Raw genomic sequence first — 24,049 nt, forward strand, 5'->3', positions numbered from 1 at the left:
ACACAGGGCCAGACTGGCTTATAGGCGTTTTGTGTGCGGCCGAGCTGAGGGCTAATTTCGTTGATGGGGACCTCCTTGTGATGAAAAAAGATGTGTTTTGCTTTGTTTATTTCGAAACACACGCAGGTCCCCATCAACAAAATCAGCCCCCACCACAGTGAAAGTAGCCTCCAGCTCGGCAGCTCACCTAAACGCCCGGTATCCAGTCCAGCCCTGTTTGCACACCACGCCACAACATGCGACCTCAGTTTCAACCCGTTCACAAAAATGTTTTCTTTACAAGGTACCTCCTGTTGCCTCTCTGTCTTGATTAAACATTCAAATACTTATCCTACCAATATTAGTAGAGTGCAATGTAAAACTCCACCAACTGCGCGCCTCCTACTACCTCACAAGAGTTCTCCAATGAGTTCTCTAAGAAGTTGAGATACTGCTCTCCTTGATCTATTGAACATAACTCGTCATACCTTTTCACACCCTACACCCAAAAAGGGATACATACCAATTTCGGGCTTTCCCCTGCAACTACCGTCCTCACAAGACTGACAAATAAACAAATATGCCTTTGAGCGCTCTCAAAAGCTCTCTTACATCCTTTGGCACAGTGCTTAATTTGTAAAAAAAAAGAAGTGCAGGTGCTGAAATTTTTGCCAAGGAGGCCACAGCTCACTTCTTCCTCCGGTGAGCCCCACTTTCAATACTCTCACTGCCTCAGTCTCTATCTTCTAACCTTGATCTGTTGTCTGTCCCCTACGTCTTTGCTCTAAGAGTCTATCTTCTAACCTCTCTAATTGTTTTCTCTCATCTTTGTCACACCTGGTGTGTTACCTTATTCCCTGCATTTCTGATTTTCCCTCTATTCATTCTACCCCTGCCCTTTTTCCTCTTCACTTTTATCCATGCTCTGCTCTCTCTCCCCTTGATCTTAGCTCTTTACGATCACTCTTCTAGCAGTGATTAGCTGTGTCTCAGTTTTACCATTTGTCTGCTTCTTTTCCTCTGTCCTGTCCTCTACATCCTTTCATTCTATCTTATCTCTTCTTAATGCTCTCTTCTTCACATCATGGCTGCTTTCTCTTTGCATCTGATTTGCTCTACTTTTGTTCTACTTAGCTCCGTCTTATCTCTCTCCTCTCCTGTTGTTTCTTTCTCCCCTTTACTCCTGCTCTCTCTCTCTCATCTATAACGCTGCTGCTGCCTGTGACCCCTGGCATCAGCCTGTACATGTCCATGCTATTTCGAACTCTGCATTTTCCTGTTGTCTTTCCTAAAGAAGAGGAAGATGACATGTGCTTTACTTTCTTACCTACAACGAGTGCAAAAACAAAATGTACAACAAATGAAAATTATTTGTTTGCATATAATAATCAGTGCAGTATAACCAGGTTATTTGCAGAACAGGTAGCTGCTCGAGCACAGCAGGTGATGTCACTACTAGTGCTGCCTGTAATTAGTAGGTCAAGGGAAGGCAACAGCATTGGCATCCACTGCTCAGCTTGCTGTGACCCTGCCTGCTACAGCACAAGCATTGACCCCAGCTGTAATGCTGCCAATGCCGGTAAGTATGGCTGTGGTGCCTACTGGACTCACACATGTTAAGCAATTACCATGCTGGGGTGCAGCGCACAGATTCTACCGGTGACGCCATGGCGCACAAAAGTTGTGTTGGGCCACAGCAGCATCGAGCACGTTGAGGATAGCAGCAATGCAGGGCTGCAGGATATGCTACCCTGGCTACATAGCAAGTGGAAAGTCCACACTTACTTTTGTTTATTCTTCCTCAAGAGCCCTCACTCCCAAGTTCCAAATGTGCTCTTGCAGCTTCCTTGCCTCAACTCCGTCTTGAGCCAGCCCCCAGCTACAATTATCCAATGGGAGGCTTAGGCTTAGGCTTAGGCTTAGGCAGTGGCACGGTGCAGCAGACTCTGGGAATAGAATGCAAGACATAGTTTGTCAATTACTTCTTGGATTTGTGATCGGCGAGATGACATCATCACTAACTTGGTGATACACAATCATGCCTGCCTGGACAGGCATATGCTGGCCTGTCTATGAACATTTCCCAGTCATTAACCATGCAATGTATGTTATTCTTTTTATTTTGAATTTGAACAATTAATACTGAGACTACCACCTGGAGGGTCAGAAATTGTAGTCCTGGCCCTGTGAAAGAAGTGCAGGTGCTGAGCACCTGAAAGCTCCTGCTCAAATTAAGCACTGCTTTTACAATACATTTAACTTCCAATCTTGAGCCTCATCTACCTAACTCATTAAAGAGTTCTAGCCAGTTGCTCTTAAAGTTTCTATTCTAGACACTTTCGTGCCCACAACTGGGTCACAGATTAGCTCAAACTTCTCACTGCTATCAGTCTTACTTTGTTGACTTTTTCCTTTGTATAGAACTGTTGATAGTTACACTTTTATTTCATTGAGCCAATTGAATGCACAGAGATCTTCTGTCAGAATAGTTTTAGTATTCATCACTAAGCCTGTCACAAAAACCCGAGATTAGTTTATAAATATGTTCCACAAATTATGCAAAGTCTCTTTTTCTCCATACATGTATATCTCTCTTTTGCACTTTCCAAGCTTTTATCTGCTCTTCTCGATTGACGTGACACATCTGTGCTGTGTGCAAATTACCCTTACACCTAGATGTAGAAAACGTTCTAAATGGTATTTAACTACAAATTACACCCTTGAAAAGGTTCTGTGGTCCCTGGAGGCGCCAGAACACATGTTGGCTGTCAAACTCGAATGATCGTATTGCCCCACAAAATATGCATGATACTTGCGACTACCAAACACCAGGAAAAAACACTTAGAGCAGGAAATATTCATGGACTCTGCATTTTGCGTTTCTTGGTTACCTCTGATTATGTTACTTTTATCATGCAAGACCCATTACTTTATAAATCGTCGGTGTTTGTGTTCTGCATAGCCATGCTCGTTAATCTGTGGGATACAGTGCTCTGCCCATGTATCAATAGGAATGTATTTGTGCATCAATTGTACAATTTTACTGGTTTATACTGGATAGTAAGTTGGGTCTCAAGACTTTCTGCGTTACCGACCGGTATTTGGCTGAGAGCAATGTAGGTGAGTTTAAACCAACTAGCAAAATAAGGAATCGCAAAATTTGTGATTCCTTATTTTGCTCTTGCATTTAAGGAATCGCTTATTGCGATTCCTTAAATGCAATGTAGGTAGCACAAAAGAAAGTGCACTTTAGGCTTAAGGAATCGCTAATTACCACCATCTTCAAGTTGGTGGTAATTAGCGATTTCCTGTAAAAAAACAAATTTTTGCTTTTTTTAAAGTGCCATGTAGCACACATGCATGCCCTTAGTGCATGTATGTGCTCCATATGTGCACACATGCACATTTCAGGGGAGCAACATGGTGTCCTTTTGACACCCTGGCATCCTTGAAATAGCTCCCGCTATTTGCGATTCTTTAATACCGAATCGCAAATAGTGAATATCTTCCCATTCATTCCTATGGGCCTCCTAGCCCATAGGAATGAATGGGTAGGTATTCCTTATTAACAAATCTCAATTTGCGATTCGTTATTAAGGAATTTGAAGGAATGGCTAATATTTTAGCGATTCCTACCTACATTCAATTTAGCAAGTCCTTAATAGCGATTCGGTAAAAATACCTACTAAGGACTCGCTAAATTGAATTTACGTACATCTGGCACCTGGATGTTTTTTTGTCTCAATAATTCTTCAGAGCATTTTGCCCTCAGTATGTACATCTCTGAATGTTAACATTGTGGGAGCTCAGCAGAAAAATTGTTGCAGATCTGTACCATCACACTTACCCCGTAAAATGTGATTATGCAATTATAAAACATTCCTGAAGTATACCTGTAAACATTCGCCTGTCAAGGGTTTCCAGGCATACCCCTCTGTGTTGCAATTAAAATTGAATTATGCCTGATAAATTGCTATTCAATTTTTGAGTTTGCGTTACAACAAAGCTAGAAAAAACTTTGGGTTTTTGCGGATTGTTAATAGATGCTTCTAGTCGAGGAGCAATAAACAGGGCCGACTTTAGATCTAGTGGCTCCCTGTGCGACAATGTCTGTTGGCTCCCCCCAATGACCACCTCTGCCAAGGATTCCCCCACTGGCACCCTTCAACAGTGCCTCTCAAGTCTACATAACCACTGTCTCTCAGATCCATTTAGTTTTAAAGCACCACTCATACCATTGTAAGGTGTCAAAACACTTAATACCACACACATATAGCACAGAGACAATCATATGTGTGTAAATCAGTGTATAGGAAATGTTACATCAGACAGTACTACAAGCTGTAGTGTAGGAGTGGTATGTCATCGATACTGATCATTGTTAAGGGTTCTCTTTCATAATAAGAATTGTTTTCTACCCAAATAAACCCTTTTTTACAAGATTAGGATAATGAAAGACCCGGCAAATAAAATATAGCTATAACACATACCTTGCAGTTTGCAGCAGCTCTAGGGTGACAGTTAATAGCTCAATGTTCTATATTAGAATTTTGAATTATAAACGACAAGTACCAAAAGGAGCACTCTTACAGAAGCAGTAACCCACTAACCTATTTTTATTATCTGCACTTTGTTATCTGTATGGTACACTTTCTTAGCAGTAGGCATTTTAACCCTCTGCGCTACCTTAGGATGAATCCACTAGACAAACCTCCGGTCTCTTTTCAGGAAGACAATTAATCACAGGACTTCTCTTTATATTTGAGCTTGAAATCTTTTTATTGAGTTGTCAACAAACAAGACACAGTGAGTAGGGAGGCCTTGATCACAGGCACGCAAATATGACAGTGCTGCACAGAGCATCAGAAACAAAAAACACCCAGGTGAACCAACCCGCCCCCTTCCCTACTCCCACCCTCCCCTCCCCCTCCCGTCTCCTCCCCCGTATAACGTGTTCCGGCAACAGATCAAAACATAGACCTAGCATCTGCATAGACTGAATTGCAATGTTTAGTTTGTACTTTGACCCAGTTCAGGAAGGCGGAGCACATGCAAGTATTGCGGGCAGGCCAGTTGCCAGAACTAAGTGCACAACAAAGCGACAAAGAGCTGCCACGCCTCAGCAAAAAAGGCCCGTCGCCTAGAAGTGAGAAAGAGATGCAATCCATACCTAAAATTTAGCATAATCGATGTAGCCACCCTGCACCGTTCGTGTTCTATTTGTGCCCAAATGTGACAGTATGTTCTATAGTGCCGCCCTTAGGGATATGCCCATTTCCTTACCCCTACGAGACTTGAGGGGAAGGGTAAGTCTATCTGATATCCCAAGGACTACATATGCGGGGAAGCATAGAAGCGTGGTATAGCACCCGCAACCAAACAATGTGTAAGAAACCTAGGCTAAAACTTAATCAGACATTAACAATGAAAGATCATATTGCTGCAATGACCAGTTCGTGCTATTATAGTCTGCGTCTTCTGCGCAAGATCCTTCCCTACCTGCCTATTAACTGTCGTAGAACCCTGGTTCAGGCCATGGTGATTAGTATATTGGATTACAGAAACGCTCTGCTGGCCGAAGCAGGAGAGACCTTGCTTGCTATACTACAGTTGATTCAGAACACTGCAGCAAGAATGATTCTGAACCGCCCGGCAGGCTCCCCCTCAGGCGCTTTGTTGAAAGAGCTGCACTGGCTATCAGTGAGGAAGCGATCATATTTTAAAATTTGTTGCCTTACTTGCAATGCCTTGAAAGGCAAAGGTCCATGCTATTTGCAAAAGAAACTCACAAAACATGTACCCTGTCAAAATTACCTATTGCTCTGCGTGAAACCTCCACCTACAGTGCGTTTAGGAAACAGCTAAAAGCTTACCTGTTTTAATCTTAGTTGATCTGATCTTCCAGTCTTAGGTTGGTCTCCAAGCAGCGCCGAGATTTCCCTGGGTGAGTCGTGCGATATAAAAGTAGAACTAACATAACATAACATAGAAGAGGCCATCTATCTTGTCTAGCACTTGCGACCAGTATGTGGCGAGGAGAGGGCATTCCCACAAGATGTACGCTAGTGTGTCTTCAACATCAAATCTCCTCCAGCAAGTAGGGGAGCAGTTAGGATCACGTTTATGGAGTCGGGAGTGTGTAAATTACTTGTAAGTCATGATTTTAGTGGCCATTTCAATGCTAGATGTAGTGTGTGGCGAGTGAAGAGCTCTATAGTAAACATCTGACCATTCTTTAGGTGTCAGGGCCTGGCCAAGTTTAGCCTCCCATCGTCTTTGTCCTGCCGACTTATCAGCTAATTTTGGGGGACCTAGGATGTGATAAAGTTCTGTGATCAGTCGTTTGGAGGAATGCTTCAAACGTAGCCAGTCCTCATACTGGGTGAGGAGCCTCTCCGCTCCCCGGCAGATTTGTGGTTGCAGGACCCAATGTCTGTTTTGAATGTAATTGAAGCAAGTTTGGTTTCCGATATGGGGGAGCCAGACCTAAAGTCCTCAAAGGATCGAGAGCAATTGAGATTAAAAAAAACAATAGACCTACTTCTAGCTGTGTCCCACTGACAGAATGCCTCCCAGTTAAGGCCTGGGGAGAAATCCGGATTTTCCGTGATGGGAGTGAGGGGCGAGGGGAAAGATGTCAAGCCACCGTGGAGAGCAGTGGCATCCCATGCTTTCAGTGTGGCACCAGCTTTAGGGGATACAATACAACCCAGTTAAAAAGGGGGTCCAAGGGAACAATTTTTATAGACCAAGTAGTATCCTGTCTCCATCCTACAGTATACAATCACAAAATAGGGAGCGGGGGAACCATCACTGGTATTATGTAATGTTAGACAGGGACCTGGAGGGTCGGCCGAGGACAAGGGGAGAGGCCTCCGGGGAGGGCCGTCTCCAGCGATCGTACAGACAAGTAACTTCCCCCCACAGATGGACACCACACAAGGATAAGGTTAACGCTTTTTATATGCAGTTCTTGAAGCAAAGTATCATGGTACAGTGAGATCGGGACACGAGGGTCCTCTCAATTCTAGTCTCTGGAAGGGAAAGGGGTAGCGGGACAGTCTTGATACCGATCTGGTATTGAGGTGGAATGATGGATAGCTCACAATCCTCGAGCTCGGAGTTCTGGACGGTCGGGCCGTGGCAGCGCCAGCAGGCTCGGATGACAAGTCTCACTTGAGGTGGGGCCGCGGCAGCGCCAGCAGGTCCCGACGATGATGTAGGTTGCAGAGGGCCGCGGCAGCGCCAGCAGGTCCCTTGGACGATGTAGGTTGCAGAGGGCCGCGGCAGCGCCAGCAGGTCCCTTGGACGATGTAGGTTGCAGAGGGCCGCGGCGGCGCCAGCAGGTCCCGAGGACGACGAAGGTTGCAGAGGGCCGCGGCAGCAGCAGCAGGTCCCTTGGTTGAGAAGGAAGGTTGCAGAAGGCCGCGGCAGCGCCAGCAGGCAGGACGATGGTTCACAAGGCAGGGCTGCGGCAGCGCCAGCAGTCCGTCAAGGATGAGTTCTTCTAGGTGTCTCTCGACTCCAGGATACAACTGCCTTCCTGCTATGGAGCTGCCCCAGTTATAGGTCTGGCCTCCTTTGATGTCCGAACCCTCGCTCTTGGAGGTCGGGAGGTCCGGGATGAGGGAGTCCAGACACCCAGCAGGGGGGTGGAGCCAGCACCCGGGGAGGCTGGGGGCGATCGGCACCTGGCGGGGGAGAGCCATCGAAACTCCTCTCTCCCATTGACCTGCCAAGTGGTCCGTTCACCTCCTGGGTGGATGGTGGTGCCGGGATGTCGGGGCCTGGCCAGGCCCAGGGTTGGGGTCGAGCTGAGGCCACGCGGCCTCGTGGTGCAGTGTCCAAGATGGCGGCTGGGCCGGGCAATGGTGCTGGCGGTGGCCCGGGCCAGTGATACAGAGATGTCCGGGAGAAGGCGTCCCGTAGGGGACGGGTTGTGGGTTGCTTCTGTGGGTCGTCGGGGTTGTTCTTCTGGTGACACAGGGACAACCGGTGTCCGGGCCCTGTCATGCGGGGAGGGAGCGAGCCCTTCACGAGGCCTGTCCAACATGGAATGGTACAGCTCTTGATTTCACAAGGAGAGCTGTCCTACTGAGTACCAAACTTACCAATCCCAGATGATGAAGCTCTGCCATTTGGTGGGCTAATGAGATTCCTTTCAAACTAATAACAGTCCAGGGTGACGCTATAGATTCTGATTGTTCCTTATCTCACCTTTTCTTACAGACCAGCTATAGGGGAGCCATATAGCCCAGGGTGTCTAGACACCCTGCGAAGAAACAGGACCTTCCATAGGGCTTTTTTTTGCCAGCAAGCGTTCCATAAATAGCCAGCTCTTTTCAGACTCTGGCTGAGCCCATTCCAATAAGGTCCACAGCTGCGTCGCTTTCTAATAAGGGTAAATAATCAGGGATCCCCATTCTCCCCTCATCATGTGGTCTAAAACCCAGGTCTCTATATATTTGCAGCCTCTAATGTGCCCAGACGAAGGCGTTCAATTCAGAATGTAGCTGATTTAAAACATTTCCGGGTGGTATCCACCGGTAGGGTCTGGAAGATATATAGTATTTTGGGAAGTATGCTCATCTTGAGGGCTGCTATTCTACCCAACCAGGAGAGATTGGATGGCCGCCACCTCTTGAGCTCCTGCTTGTTTTGGCGCAGTAATTAAACAACAGGGGGTGGTGATGGACAGAGTTTCTGAATTAAGCAGAATACTCTCACCCAGTCAAGAGATCAGGGCTTAATCCAACACCGTTTTTTAGCTCACTGCACCATCCCAGTTCAGAACCTGGCTATATGCAAATTAGTCTGTCCCTGGCCCAGTGTATCATGGGAACAGGGCAAACCAAACTACCAAGCCAATTCTTTCACTGGGAAGGAAACAAGCTACCGGGGACCGGTTTCTGGCATTTCAGCCGTCTTCGGCCCGGCTTGCTTGAATACTGATGGTGCAATGAGCTAGGGACTCACGTCTGAGTATACCCTTCCACGCTTATGGTGGACAAAATAATTAAACAACAGGGGGTGGTGATGGACAGAGTTTCTGAATTAAGCAGAATACTCTCACCCAGTCAAGAGATCAGGGCTTAATCCAACACCGTTTTTTAGCTCACTGCACCATCCCAGTTCAGAACCTGGCTATATGCAAATTAGTCTGTCCCTGGCCCAGTGTATCATGGGAACAGGGCAAACCAAACTACCAAGCCAATTCTTTCACTGGGAAGGAAACAAGCTACCGGGGACCGGTTTCTGGCATTTCAGCCGTCTTCAGCCCGGCTTGCTTGAATCCTGATGGTGCAATGAGCTAGGGACTCACGTCTGAGTATACCCTTCCACGCTTATGGTGGACAAAATAATTAAACAACAGGGGGTGGTGATGGACAGAGTTTCTGAATTAAGCAGAATACTCTCACCCAGTCAAGATATCAGGGCTTAATCCAACACCGTTTTTTAGCTCACTGCACCATCCCAGTTCAGAACCTGGCTATATGCAAATTAGTCTGTGCCTGGCCCAGTGTATCATGGGAACAGAGCAAACCAAACTACCAAGCCAATTCTTTCACTGGGAAGGAAACAAGCTACCGGGGACCGGTTTCTGGCATTTCAGCCGTCTTCGGCCCGGCTTGCTTGAATCCTGATGGTGCAATGAGCTAGGGACTCACGTCTGAGTATACCCTTCCACGCTTATGGTGGACAAAATAATTAAACAACAGGGGGTGGTGATGGACAGAGTTTCTGAATTAAGCAGAATACTCTCACCCAGTCAAGAGATCAGGGCTTAATCCAACACCGTTTTTTAGCTCACTGCACCATCCCAGTTCAGAACCTGGCTATATGCAAATGAGTCTGTCCCTGGCCCAGTGTATCATGGGAACAGGGCAAACCAAACTACCAAGCCAATTCTTTCACTGGGAAGGAAACAAGCTACCGGGGACCGGTTTCTGGCATTTCAACCGTCTTCGTCCCGGCTTGCTTGAATCCTGATGGTGCAATGAGCTAGGGACTCACGTCTGAGTATACCCTTCCACGCTTATGGTGGACAAAATAATTAAACAACAGGGGGTGGTGATGGACAGAGTTTCTGAATTAAGCAGAATACTCTCACCCAGTCAAGAGATCAGGGCTTAATCCAACACCGTTTTTTAGCTCACTGCACCATCCCAGTTCAGAACCTGGCTATATATTCAAATTAGTCTGTCCCAGGCCCAGTGTATCATGGGAACAGGGCAAACCAAACTACCAAGCCAATTCTTTCACTGGGAAGGAAACAAGCTACCGGGGACCGGTTTCTGGCATTTCAGCCGTCTTCGGCCCGGCTTGCTTGAATCCTGATGGTGCAATGAGCTAGGGACTCACGTCTGAGTATACCCTTCCACGCTTATGGTGGACAAAATAATTAAACAACAGGGGGTGGTGATGGACAGAGTTTCTGAATTAAGCAGAATACTCTCACCCAGTCAAGAGATCAGGGCTTAATCCAACACCGTTTTTTAGCTCACTGCACCATCCCAGTTCAGAACCTGGCTATATGCAAATTAGTCTGTTCCTGGCCCAGTGTATCATGGGAACAGGGCAAACCAAACTACCAAGCCAATTCTTTCACTGGGAAGGAAACAAGCTACCGGGGACCGGTTTCTGGCATTTCAGCCGTCTTCGGCCCGGCTTGCTTGAATCCTGATGGTGCAATGAGCTAGGGACTCACGTCTGAGTATACCCTTCCACGCTTATGGTGGACAAAATAATTAAACAAGCAGTAGCCGGGAGTAATTCAAGGCTAGAGATAGCGTTATACCAAGGTAGGGCATAGTCTTTTGATACCATCTAATAGGGCACGCCTGGGACAAAGCTGTGAGACTGGTTTGCAACAGGGAAAAACCTAGGGCCCGATTCACAGAACTAACTTAAGACAAAATCCTAACCTCACTTCCATTTACTCATTTTGGTATTCACAGCAGGCACTTACTCATTTTGGTATTCACAAAAGGCACTTAATCATTGATGAGGTAAGTGTCTTCTGTGAATACCAAAATTAGTAAGTGCAATTACTCATTTTGGCATTCACAGAAGGCACTTACTCACCAATGAGTAAGTGCCTTCTGTGAATACCAAATTGAGTAAGCGCCTTCTGTGAATACCAAAATGGTAGTAAGTTTAGGATTTTGTCATAAGTTAGTTCTGTGAATCGGGCCCCTAGTGCTTGGGACTTGTCTACATTGACCTTAAAACCAGAGGTGGCTGAAAATGCCTCTAGTTCCGCCAAGAACCCTGGAACTGAATTATGTGGAGACTCCAGTATAGCTACAACATCATCAGCATTGAGGCTGATCGTATGGCGTTTCCCCCAAAAAGGATCCTCTGTATACGCTGAGTCTCTCTAACCCGTTGAGCCAGTGGCTCCATGTAGAGAGAAAATAATAAGGGGGAGAGCAGGCAGCCCTGGTGCATGCCCCTGGCGATAATAAAAGGGGTAGAGGGGAAGCCATTCACTCTGACACTGGCCGAAGGGCGGCAGTACTCACTAACAACCCATTGGCGAAAGCAGCGACCCAACCCAAAGCTCTCTAAGGCAGTCTCTAGGAAGGGCCTATCAAAGGCCTTTTCGGCATCTATTGATAGGAAAACATGCTCCACTGACTGTCGATGGGACTTGTCCAGGAGATGCAACAGCATTCTAGTGTTGTCGCTGCATTGCCTTGTCGCAACGAATCCGGCTTGGTCGGGTTCTATTCATCCCAGCATAAGAGGCTCTAGTCTAGCTGCGAGTATTCCTGTGAAAATCTTGAAGTCAATATTCAAGAGAGAAATCGGCCTGTAGGAGGTGCAGTATCTATTGTCTTTGCCGGGTTTGGGCAAGATCGCCACAGACGCTAGAAGCATTGTGGGTGGTAGCTCCATATGGTCATCAATGGCATTAAATAAGCGTGTTAATACAGGAGCTACAAGCGAGCAAAAAGCTTTATAAAAAATGGCAGTAAAGCCGTCTGGGCTGGGAGATTTAAGGATTTTAAGACAGGCTATGGCCGAGATAACTTCTTTGACTCTGGTAGGACTATCAAAGGATGTTGCTTGATCAGCCGTCAGCTTGGAGTGCGTTATGCCTTGCATGTAACCAGATGGGCTCTAGTCAGGGAGAGACTGTGCGGTATACAGGTTAGCGTAAAAATGCCAAAAGGTGTTTGCTATATCCTCACCTCACATTATCTCGACCTCCCCATCAGAATAAATGAGGGGGCCTGTTGCTGCCTGACTTTGTGCGCGTAATTTATGGGCCAGTAAGCGGCCACATTTGTCTCCCCCAGTGTAGAATGCTTGTTTCAAGCAGCGCGCAGCATGTTCCGCTCTGTCAAAATCAAAGCTGGCCAGTTGTGCCCTGACAGCTTTCAATTGTCTCCAGATTCGGGGGGCCCCGGTCCTCTTGTGGATCCCCTCTAATTCAAGTGCCTGTGTGGGACGTTCATCCCTCTTCTTTCTGCGTGACCTATTGTTTGTGGCCGATGTGGCTATGAAGTTACCCCAGGCTACTAGTTTGAGTGTTTACCAAAGTGGAACAATGGAGGTGTCTGGCGTGTTATTCATGGCTAGGTAGTCTTTCAGCATCTGTGTGAGGCGGGTTAGGACTTCAGGTCTGTGAAGAAGGGTGTCCCTAAGCCTCCAGGAGTATGACGGTCTAGATGTAGGGGGGAACAGCAATGTTGTAGTCAAGGCCGCATGGTCCGAGAGTGCCTGAGTCTCGATGACTGAAGTATGTGCCGCCTGAAGGAGAGTGTGGGTTGCTAAAAAGTAGTCCAGCCTGGCGTATGTTCCCCAGGCATGTGAGTAAAATGTATAGTCGAACATGTGAGGGTGGAAGTGCTGCCATATATCCGTTAATCCTAGGTCAGGCATCCATTGGCTGTGCATGTTGGAAAGGGCCACTGTTTGTCCCTGGGTTTGTGCTGACCGGTCAATCTGTCCATTGAATACAATATTCAGGTCACCCCAAGAAGGATTTGTTGGTCAGGTGCGACAGTTAAGTCACCTATCGCCTTGTGTAGAAAGGGCTCTTGACCCTTGTTAACGATGTATATAGAGGCCAAAGTAGGGGTGTGCCCCCTATGGTTACCGAATGTGCCAGAAGCCACCCTATGATCTCTGTCACATTGGCCTCCACCCTCTCAGGGAACGAGCGATCAACTAGGATAGCTACCCCAGCTTTTTTGGAAGAGAGTGAGGAGTAGTACTGTTGCGGGTAGGCTATAGAGGGCATTTTATGGGTATCACTGGGCACCAATTGGGTCACCTGAAGTAAACAGATATAGGCCCTAGAATTTTACGAGTAAGACAAGATAGCCCTACGCTTAACTGGGTTGTTGACCCCTTTGAACTCGGCGGTGCTTAATTTGTAAAATATTAAGTGCAGGTGCTCAAATATTTTCAGGAGGCCACACCCACTTCCCCGGTCCCTGCCCACATCCTCCACTAGTTCCATTCACTTACTCTATTGTCTCGATCGATATCCTCAACTGGCACTGCTGAAAGCTAGATGTAATGGCAGTGCATGTAAAACAGTTAGTGCCACAAAACATATACAACAGCAATGGCACGTCCCAGGCCTCACTGCCATGGAGATTCTACAAGAGGTTAAAATTAAGTATTGGTCCTAAGGTAAAGCTCGCATTTGGGGAAATGTACACGCATGGCAGGAAGATGGTTCTAAATATATGTTAACTGAAGGTTGGAAAATATTTTTCCATAGATGTAAATGATAAAAACAACTTTTTCTTAAGAAATTAGATTGGGAGACTTCCATTGAGAGCCTGAGCATGAGTGTAGGCGTAGTTTAAAGGTTTAGATATCCAAAAGGGTTATTGGGGTTTACAAGTGCTTGAAATGCAAGCGAGGCAGAAGGGCCTGAAATGAGAATGAAACATCTACCTCGTGCCACACAATCACTCCAATATTTTATTTCAAAGGTTTAGATTAAAAACCTCTTCAATTCTATTCTGTCAATTACGACGCTTCTGTCTATAAAACGATACCAGTGTATATTTGAAAATAAATAAGCATGAGATGTGACGAAAGGGCTCATATTACCTTCACTCCCTGGCACGACCATCAGAGCAATGATGCAAATGTTATGATGCATGCTGCCGTCTGAGTAATGGTGCTATGCTGACCCCAGTGTTGTGAAATGTACACATGGAGCGGTTACCAAACTTCTACATGCATAATGGCACAGTGGCAACCATTTGTTTCTAAAATGACAGTTGCTGCTCACGGAGGAGTAAATACAAAAAAACATACAGTGTGTGTAGGTGCAGTTTTTTAAATGGAGAGCGTGGCATCAAATTGCAGTTGCTGGTCCCTCCAGGCAAAAATAAAACTGAATATGCTTCACTGTATGGGTTGTTATAGTGGAGCGGGCTTGGAGCCAGTAAATGCTACCTAATATGAGGCACAACAAGAAGGGGCTAGGGAGTAATGGAAGAGCATGCGGGCGGATGTAACAAATCAACAAAAAGATTGCTTAGGCGGGAAGGGGTGTATAAAAGAATGGATGAGCTTTAAGTGGGAGCAACATAGCGAGCATAGATGGGTGGAATGTTAGTGGGCGGTCGCATGCAAAGGAAAAAAGGTCCCATTCGCTCTTTTATACACACTACACTTACTGTAAGGATCGGACTAGGATGAGGCCTGGGTAACTACAGTGGGTGGATAGCCGTTAGGTCAGAGCTCCTGTCTGGATTCGAGTGCTGGCAGCTGCGGAACCAGGAAAACTCTGAAATTAAAGTCCTGCACTGCTGTTCGTTTCCGATAGTTCATCTGGGACGTCAGTCAGCTGGATTCAGTTCAGTGCATGTGAGCTGTTAAATGGTAAAACCATAGGCAGCTATTCATGTTTATATTTAATTACTCCGACGCATTAAGTTTGTTATCTGGCTGAGGCCTGAAATTTCCAGGACCCGGCCTGCCTCAGTGCCCGCCCCAACTAACCCATCAGGCCCGCCCTCCAAGGACCTATTAACAAATGTGAATGACACGCCCCTGTGCCGTGCGCTACTGACATCACGTACGTGATGAAGTCATTATGCCTGGAGCAGGGTGGGCGATCCTCGGAAGACAAAGCAGGCAAAGCAGACATGCGTCCAAGCCGAAGGAGGAGGACAGAACAGGTAGGCATTTTTATTTTTAATAATTACTGGGCATATTCATCTGACAGGGGAGAAAATAATCAATAGCCCCGGTCCTGGTAAATAAGTGCCAGTGCTAAGCACCGGCAAGCCCCGGCACAAATTAAGCCCTGGAACTCGGTTGTTGAGCCCTTTGTTGACATTTTAATTGATGTCTGAAAGTTGCTGGAGGCCAGGAACGGGGCAGCAGGTGCTTTTAAAATGATCACACATTTTCAAAAATGACGTCCTCACCCTACGTCAACGCCCGGTGCGGTCGCACCGATCACACCACCACCCTGTCAATAAATGTAAGTCACAAGCTGTAGGCAAAGGCCAATAGTATGAGTTTCTTTGATGTGTGCATGTGGACTTCGATGTATATTTATGTTCCCCAGAGATAAAGTTTTTACTTATGAAACTAGAGCATATTCCGTTTTTCTTGAGGAAAGCCTCTGCTTGCTGTACGTCTGTGCTGGTATTTCAGGACCACCAAAAAACCTGCTAGCCTTGGCAGAGCTAATAATGATCAGGCATAGCTCAGAAGGTAATCTAACTGAATTTAGGATACATTTGAGGGATGTATGATGTTACAACGCATACTTTTACCACGCATACCATTACAACGCGGTATTTACAACGCATACCGTTACAACGCATAGCGCTTAGAGGTGCTGGATAGTGGTAAGTATAATTTTATATTCCAACTCCAGTCCCCGTGGACACTAGGGAAGGTGTTGGATATAAAATTATACTTATTCCCTATCCTAGAGCGCTCCCCAGCGCAATGCGTTGTAATGGTATGCGTGGTAATGCCTGCGTTGTAATGGTAGTGCGTGGTAAAAACTTCGTTGTAACAGTTGTATACCACATTTGAGCAGTTCAGTTTCACACTCTTAATACCATGTTTTTCTACAACTGCACTATTTTCATAGGCTCCTATAAGTTTTTCTAAAGAAAATCCTGCACAAAAAATGTTTTAGTGGAGTAATGCTGCCATGCAGATCCATCCTATGTCAACACGTATAAAAATCGGAACATTTCTATGTCAACTTAGACTAGTCGTATATCGTTGAAGAACTTCCCTATCAGATATCTAATAGAAATGGACTGTCAGATCTTAAGGAATAATTTAGTAGTATGACATCCATAAATAACGTGTCCAGTCTGACCATATAGTACTACAAACAGAAGTACTGTAAAGATTTATGATCAATCGAAACAAGCATAACAAATTTTTTTTAATATCTATTTTTTTAGATAAAATGTATACATTTTTATAAGAAACCACTATTGCAATGGCAACCATTATATGGATATAAAAAACTCCAAAACATGTTACTTCAACAAATTAGAATTTTTTCAGTGCCATGAATTTAGTTACGGTTACTTAGAAATGTGTATGCACAGTAACTGTAAATGTAAATGTTAATGCAGAGACAAAAACAAAGAAAAGTTGGTTATGTTATTTACAGAGAAATGTATGTATTTCCATCTATGCTGATGAATAAATAATTTGAAAATATGAAGGTTTGTGGGTGGGCATACACCCAAACACAGCGATGATGGAAATAACCGGTTCTATGATACAGAGACTTTAACAGAGAATTGCAACCTTTCAAGTGACAGAACATTCTCAAACATCCTCTATACATGCTGCAAAATGTTGCAATACATTTCACCTCTGCACATTCATGACCAAGATACACAATGTATACAGGACACAAACTGACATAAAATAGCTCAATACAAAACCTTGTAGATATTTTAAAACGTTTATTTTTCTCTCTCCTCTATCTCTAGGACTCATTCTTGCAACATGACCTTCTCCCATAAACTCGTTTTGTGCTCTAATATTCCAAACTATCCTCTGTAACATCTTCTACATCAACTTTAATTTCTCTTTTCAAAAACCATTGAGAGCTATTGTCCAACTCAGTCCATGCATTTGTGGTTTTGACTATTCTCTTAGCTTTCTTGAAATCTGACTCCCTTGCTAAATTGGTAAAATCCCCTGGGAAATCTGTATCTATAATCACCATATTCTTAATCTTCCCAAACTAGGACATTTTAAGGTTTATCTGTGTTTCTACAATTACGTATGTGACCATTCCATTATCCACCATCACCGATCCTCTTTCTGATTCTGCCTAACAACACATTTTCCCATTATGAACATATAAGGTCTTTCTCTCAAGGCATCATTTCACATTGTATTTTGTACCCGGAAAATTTCTCTCAATACCACATGGCCCATCTAAGTTATTGCCATAAGCCAATTACACCCACTCCACAATAAACAGTTTCACCATTTCCACCATCCTTTGAGATTATAAGTATGATGATGCTAAATCACAAATTTACACATAGCGGCTTTAATCTTTCTTGATCAAATCTTTATAGTATTCTCAGTAATTGTATGCCATTCTGCCCCACCTCTAATGCTGTAGCTGATGTTCGTTTCATTAAATTTTAATAAGTAATGCACAGTGATGTTAAATATTTTACATTGAAGGTGTTTTAGTTATAATCATGGAATCAAAGATGCAGCAATCTTTGCTCATTATATAACGGGACTTCTTATTAAAGCAAACCACACTATCATGACTTAGTTTCTTTGTGTTTGTGATGTGCTATAGTGAGCAGGAGGTCATCATACATGGAAAACATGGCTAGAAAGTATTAAAAAAGTTCATGAACATTGAATGATTAGTTGTGATAAAGATAATGTGATTGAGGACATAAATGAGAAGCACTATGCTTCAGAATGAATATTTGCTTTTCAAATATCTATCTCTTCTCATTACAGATACTGGAACATCAACACCTGTCACAGGTAAATAATATTCATGATCTCTTGATCATGCAGCAATGGTGAGTAGAATTGCACAATAGATTACTGAGTTATAGTAAAGGTAGGATAAGTAGCAAATAATTGCTATTCCTTTTATGTCTATAGGAATACTTTTGGCCTAATGGTGGTGCTTTCTATCAGCTGTACTTGCATGAACTGCATCATAGGATGATTTTTTTTAAAGGGCTTTGAAATAAAATGGCTTCTTAATTCAGCTTCTTACGCAGGATCTCACAAACATTAAGGAGAAACTGTATGAGGATGGCAAGGTCTGACAGGGTGGAGCCTGACACTTTTGTGTCTAAAAATCTGAAGATAAGAGAAACAAAATGTATTCAACTAATGCATGATGGGTGATTTATTTTCAAGTCTTGGAGAAAATATGTATACCTTAGCAAACTAGAGAAAACGTGTGAGACTTCTTAAAGGGAAAAATCCCCGGTGATAGTAATAATCAGATTACAGACTAAAGACCTCAGACCCCATTCTTAAAGGTAAAGTGAGACGAAAGTCTCACTTTACGACTTTCAAATGCCCTTTGTGAATACTGAAAGTCTTAAAGTTTGACTTTTCGTATTCACAAAGGCAATACGACTAGTAAAAGCCCTTTATGAATAACTTAAATTGTAAAGTTAGTGACTGGGACTTTTTATTTGGGGGGGAGACGTAAATCTGCAGCAAAAATATGAGCAGTGACTCTGTTGTTAAAAACATTTGATGTAGGGATCTGTCTTTGAAAGCTCCAGGATGGGCATTACTTCAAAGCAGAGAGAGTGCGCTCAGCCTTTCATCATCAGGATAAAAAGCGTTGATCAATAATTTACACACAAAAGATTGGGATGCAGAGGCTCCAAATAACTCTGTCAAGTTGTGCAGGACATGCACAATTACTGTTCATTGCTCAAATTAGCTTTGTTTTGCGGGCAATAGAGCAGACCCAGTGCAGTGCACTATCGCTGCAGTTCAGCCCATAAGGGACACAAATAAATCCATGATATATTTTACTCCACCCAATCCAGCCCACATAATTCAACAAAACACTACATAAATAATACTCCATAACACATGGATAAAAGACATTGTCATTTACAACGCCAATAGCTCTAACTCAAGAAAAAGCGAGACCTATTGCATTTCTAATGCTTGTTTCAATGGCTCCCACTTGATGGATCACCCTGAAACCTTCAAGGTAGAGCTGAGGTTGATGAACTTTTTAAAAAAGTCTCTTGAAGATCAGACCGCCCCAAACTTAGTAGCAAATCAAAAAATCCACATCCTATGTTAACTAGATCCTAACTAAACTACACAGCTCAGTGGCGACCACCACTATTTTGTAAATATATATATATATATATATATATATATATATATATATATATATATATATATATATATATATATATATATATATATATATATATATGTATATATATATATACAAACGCCATTTCCGAATCCCACATATGAATCGGACTCCGACACAGTCGGTCTTGCATTTTAATCACAATCTTCGCTGTAACGCATTTTGGCACATCTGCCTTGTTCACACAATATATATTTATATTTTCACTGAAAAAAACAAGGGCTTCAGGGACATTATAGTTAGAAATTAGCATTTAAAAAACCTTAGAAATTCACGGAAAAAACCATACTTTTCAGGGACTTTATAGTTAGTTGGACATTTCACTTCTACAAAACCAAAAAAATTCTGCTCCTATAGTTACTTCAGCTAACTATAACTGGCGCCCCCGCAATTCACATATTACATCAGTCATGACATGGTCAGTGACATCACTGACGACATCACTGATGAGATCTCCAATGACATCACTGATGACATCATCCAGTAACTGTGTGTTCCTTTAAAGTTTTAGTATGTATTAAATATATGCCTGGGTGTATTGAAGAATGAGTGGGTGTATAGGTGTCTGGATGGAGGATTTAGTTTGTGCATGACTGATTGTATAAGTGAGTGATTAAATGTGTCTCACTGAATGCATGGATTAGTGACTAAACTATCTGTATCAGCCTGTCTATTGTTGTATAAGCTGTGGCGTGGGTTGGTCAGTAGCTACATGAGTGTCTATATGTGTTATTGATTGGTTGCCTGAGTATTTGTAAGGGAGACGAAGCGCGTGTGGGGGTGGTTGGGAGGTTGTGATTCTTTGCATAGATGTGTGAGTGGTTCACTCACTGGGTTTATGGGTTCAAGAGTACATGTGGGAACAGCTGTATGGGTGGATTAGTGTATGTACGGGTGTATTGTTCAGTGAATTCATATCTCAGTGTACATGTCCAAGTAACTACATATGTAAAAGGCAGTGTATATGGGATTTGGAATATATAAATGACTATACATGAGAGTCAGTGTTGTGAGAGTGGCTGTATAGATGAGTGTGTTCTTGTATCAGTGATTATATAAGAGAGTAAGTATGCATCAGTATCTGTATGAATAAGTGGGGTGGTGTGTGTATAACTGTATATGTGAATAATGGTAATTGTGATTGAATCTTTGCATGACTGACTAGGTGAGTGGAAGTGTGTGAGTGTATAGGTGTATGAGTGCATATGTTAGTGTTGTATTGAAGAGTGACTGCATGTATGAGTGATTGTATGGGTGAATGAGTGGATGTGTGTGTAGACCTAGGAATCAGTGAGTGCATATGTAGTAACTGGTATTAGTGTGTCAATGGTTTCGGAAAAGGTAGTTCGTATTTTACAGTGGGTGTTTCAAAGGTTATAATATAGTGTGAGAAGGTGCATCAGCTTTTCAAGTGGATGATGTCATCAGTGATGTCATCAGTGATGTCGTTTGAGATGTCATAAGTGATGTCACTGACCATGTCATGAATGATGTAATATGTGACGTCATTAGCAGTGCAATGCAGGGCACAAGTTATAGTTAGCTGAACTAATTATAACGGCGGAATTTCTCTGGTTTTGTATGAGTGAAATGTGCAACTAACTATAACATCCCTGAAAGTTGTGTTTTTTTCAGTGAATTTCTAAGGTTTTTTAAATTCTAATTTCTAACAATAACATCCCTGAAACCTATTGTTTTTCCAGTGAATTTTTAAATGGTAATTTCTAAATATAACATCCCTGAAATCTTTGTTTTTTTCAGTGAATTTCAAAGGTTTTGTAAATGCTAATTTATAACTATAACATCCCTGAAACCTATGTTTTTTTCAGTGCAAGAAACGTCTGTGTGCAGGCGAGCAATCTGTTAGAGCTATTGTTTTTGCTGCAAACAATAATCGTTGTTAAATTTTATTTTTCTATTTGTAACGAGTGTGTAATTGCAAAATGTTTAGAAAAGATGTTTTAGTTCATTTCCTTGTTTTTTTGAAACGTTTGTTTAAAAAAACACCAAGAAATTACTAAAAGATTTTTAAAAAACCAAAAAGAATTAAAATGAGTGGATGGGTAATGTCTGAGTCATGCTTTTAGTGAATAAGTAGTGTCTGAGTGAATAAATGAGTGCAGCAGTATTACTTGACTCATTGGATGAGTGCACGGATAGTGTTTGATGGAAAGAATTAATTCAAGAGTAGTGCCTTAGTGATTGCATGACTGCATGGGTAGTGCCTGGCTTATTGCATGAGTGCATGGGCAATGCCTAGTTGATTGCATGAATGTAGAGGTAATGTCTGGATGAATGGATGAGTATATGGGAACTGCCTGAGTGATTGTAGGAGTGTATGGTTACTCCATGGGTGTTTACATGAGTGCATAAGTAGTCCCTGGGTGATTGGAGTAGTGCAAGGGTAGGTCATGGTGATTTTGTAACTGCATGGGTTATGCCAGGGTAATGGTATGAGTGCAGAAGTAATGTGTGGGTGACTGGCGGAGTGTATTGGTAATGCCTGAGTGATTGCATGAGTGCAAGGGTAATGCCTGGGTTATTGGAGTAGTGCAAAAGTAGTGCATGGTGATTTGGTAAGTGCATGGGTAACGCCATGTAGACTGTGTGAATGCAGAGGTAATATGTGGGTGATTGCATGAATGCATGGGTAATGCATGAGTGATTGAATGAGTGTATGGGTAATGTCTGGGTGATTGTATGAATACATGGGTAGTGCCTGGCTGATTGGAAGAGTGCATGGGTTCTGCCTTAGTGATTGAAGAAATGCATGGGTTATGTCTGAGTTATTGCATGAGTACATGGGTAGTGCCTGGGTGATTGCATGAATGCAGTAATAATGTCTGGGTGACTGGAGGAGTGCATTGGTACTGCCTAAGTGAACGAAGGAGTGCATAAGTAATGTCTGGGTGATTGCATGAGTGCATAGGTAGTGCCTGGGTGATTGCAGAACTGTTTGGCTAATACATAGACGATTCCATAAGTGTTGGAGTAATGTCTGGATGATTGAAGGAGGACATGGGTAATGTCTGGGTGATTGTAAGAGTATAGGAGTAATGCCTGAGTGCTTGCAGGAGTACATAGGTATTACCTGAGTTATTAAATGTGTGGATTGTTAATACCTTCATGATTTTGTAACATAGGTAATGCTTGAGTAATTCAAGGAGTGCATGACTAATGCCTGGGTGATTGAAGCAGTGCATGGGATGTACATGTATGGTTGGAGAAGTGCATAGGTACTGCCTGAGAGATTGGAAGAGTGCATTCCCAATGGATGGGTGATAGTATGAGTGTAGATGTAATGTCTGGATGATTGAAGGACTGCATGGTTCATATTTGGGTAATTGGACGAGTGCATGGGCACTGCCTGAGTGATTGAAGGAGTGCATAAGTAATGTTTCAGTGATTGTATGCATGCAAGGGTAATGTTTAGGTGATTGGAGGAGTAATGCCTGGGTGAATGGAAGTGTGCACAAGTAGTGTATTGGTGCATGGAGGGGTGCATCTGTAATTTCTGGGTAATTGAAGGAGTGTATAAGAAGTACATGGGTGATTGCATGAGTGTTCAGGTAGTGTCTGTACGTTTGGAAGACTGCAAGGGCACTGCCTCAGTGATTGTAGGAGTGCATGGGTAATGCGAGGGCGATTGCATGAATGCAGGGGTAATGTCTAGGTTATTGGAGGAGTGTATGAATAATGGCTGAGTGCATGGAAGAGTGCATGGGTAGTGTCTTGCTGCATGGAGGAGTGCATGGGTAGTTTCTGTGTGATTGGAAGAGTTCATAACAAGTACCTGGTTGATTGCATGAATGTACAGGTAGTGTCTGGATAATTGGAAGACTATATGGGTAGTGTTTGAGTGATTGTATAAGTGCAGCAGAAGTGCCTAACTGCATGCATGCGTGCATGGCTAGTGCCTGAGTGATTTTATGAGTGCATGGGTAGTGTATGGGTGATTGTAGGAGTGCATGGGTATTGCCTGAGTGATTGAAAAAGTGCATGGGTAATGTCTGGGTGATTGCATAACTGCCTAGTTACTGACTGGGTGATTTAAGTAGTGCATAGATTATGCCTGGATGATTGAAGGACTGCATGGTTAATATTTGGGTAATTGGACGAGTGCATGGGCACTGCCTGAGTGATTGAAGGAGTGCATAAGTAATGCTTCAGTGATTGCATGCATGCAAGGGTAATGTTTAGGTGATTGGAGGAGTACATGGGTAATGCCTGGGTGCATGGAAGTGTGCACAAGTAGTGTATTGGTGCATGGAGGGGTGCATCTGTACTTTCTGGGTAATTGGAGGAGTGTATAAGAAGTACGTGGGTGATTGCATGAGTGTACAGGTAGTGCCTGTACGTTTGGAAGACTGCATGGGCACTGCCTCAGTGATTGTAGGAGTGTATGGGTAATGCGTGGGCGATTGCCTGAATGCAGGGGTAATGTCTGGGTGATTGGAGGAGTGCATGAATAATGGCTGAGTGCATGGAAGAGTGCATGGGTAGTGTCTTGCTGCATGGAGGAGAATTCATTAGTTTAAAATTCATAACATTTTAAAAGTACTCCGTTAGAAGTCTTTGGACCGCCTTTATATATTTTCCTAGGGCAATAGCGATCTCAATAGTGGGCATTTCTGTTAGGAGGTTGGCCGCCTGTGCCCTTGTTCTTATATCATATTTTAAAAATATTGGGCGCAGCCA

At 43.6% G+C, this 24,049-nt stretch overlaps 1 protein-coding gene across 9 annotated transcripts in view; it reads left to right on the forward strand.

Moving 5' to 3' along the window:
* LOC147712238 (scavenger receptor cysteine-rich domain-containing protein DMBT1-like) overlaps positions 1–24,049 on the forward strand; it is a 685,888-nt gene that overhangs the window by 585,511 nt on the left and 76,328 nt on the right. For all 9 annotated transcript variants that reach the window (XR_015295985.1, XR_015295986.1, XM_086922971.1 and 6 more), the window contains one exon: positions 17,944–17,970. Coding sequence is in view for 7 of the 9 variants with exons in the window: in XM_086922971.1 (XP_086779097.1) it covers positions 17,944–17,970 (27 nt within the window). In the remaining 2 variants the exon portion in view is untranslated. The remainder of the gene's footprint in view (positions 1–17,943; positions 17,971–24,049) is intronic.

The sequence above is a fragment of the Lissotriton vulgaris genome, chromosome 5 (genome assembly GCF_964263255.1).
Source record: "Lissotriton vulgaris chromosome 5, aLisVul1.2, whole genome shotgun sequence".
NCBI lineage: Eukaryota > Metazoa > Chordata > Amphibia > Caudata > Salamandridae > Lissotriton > Lissotriton vulgaris.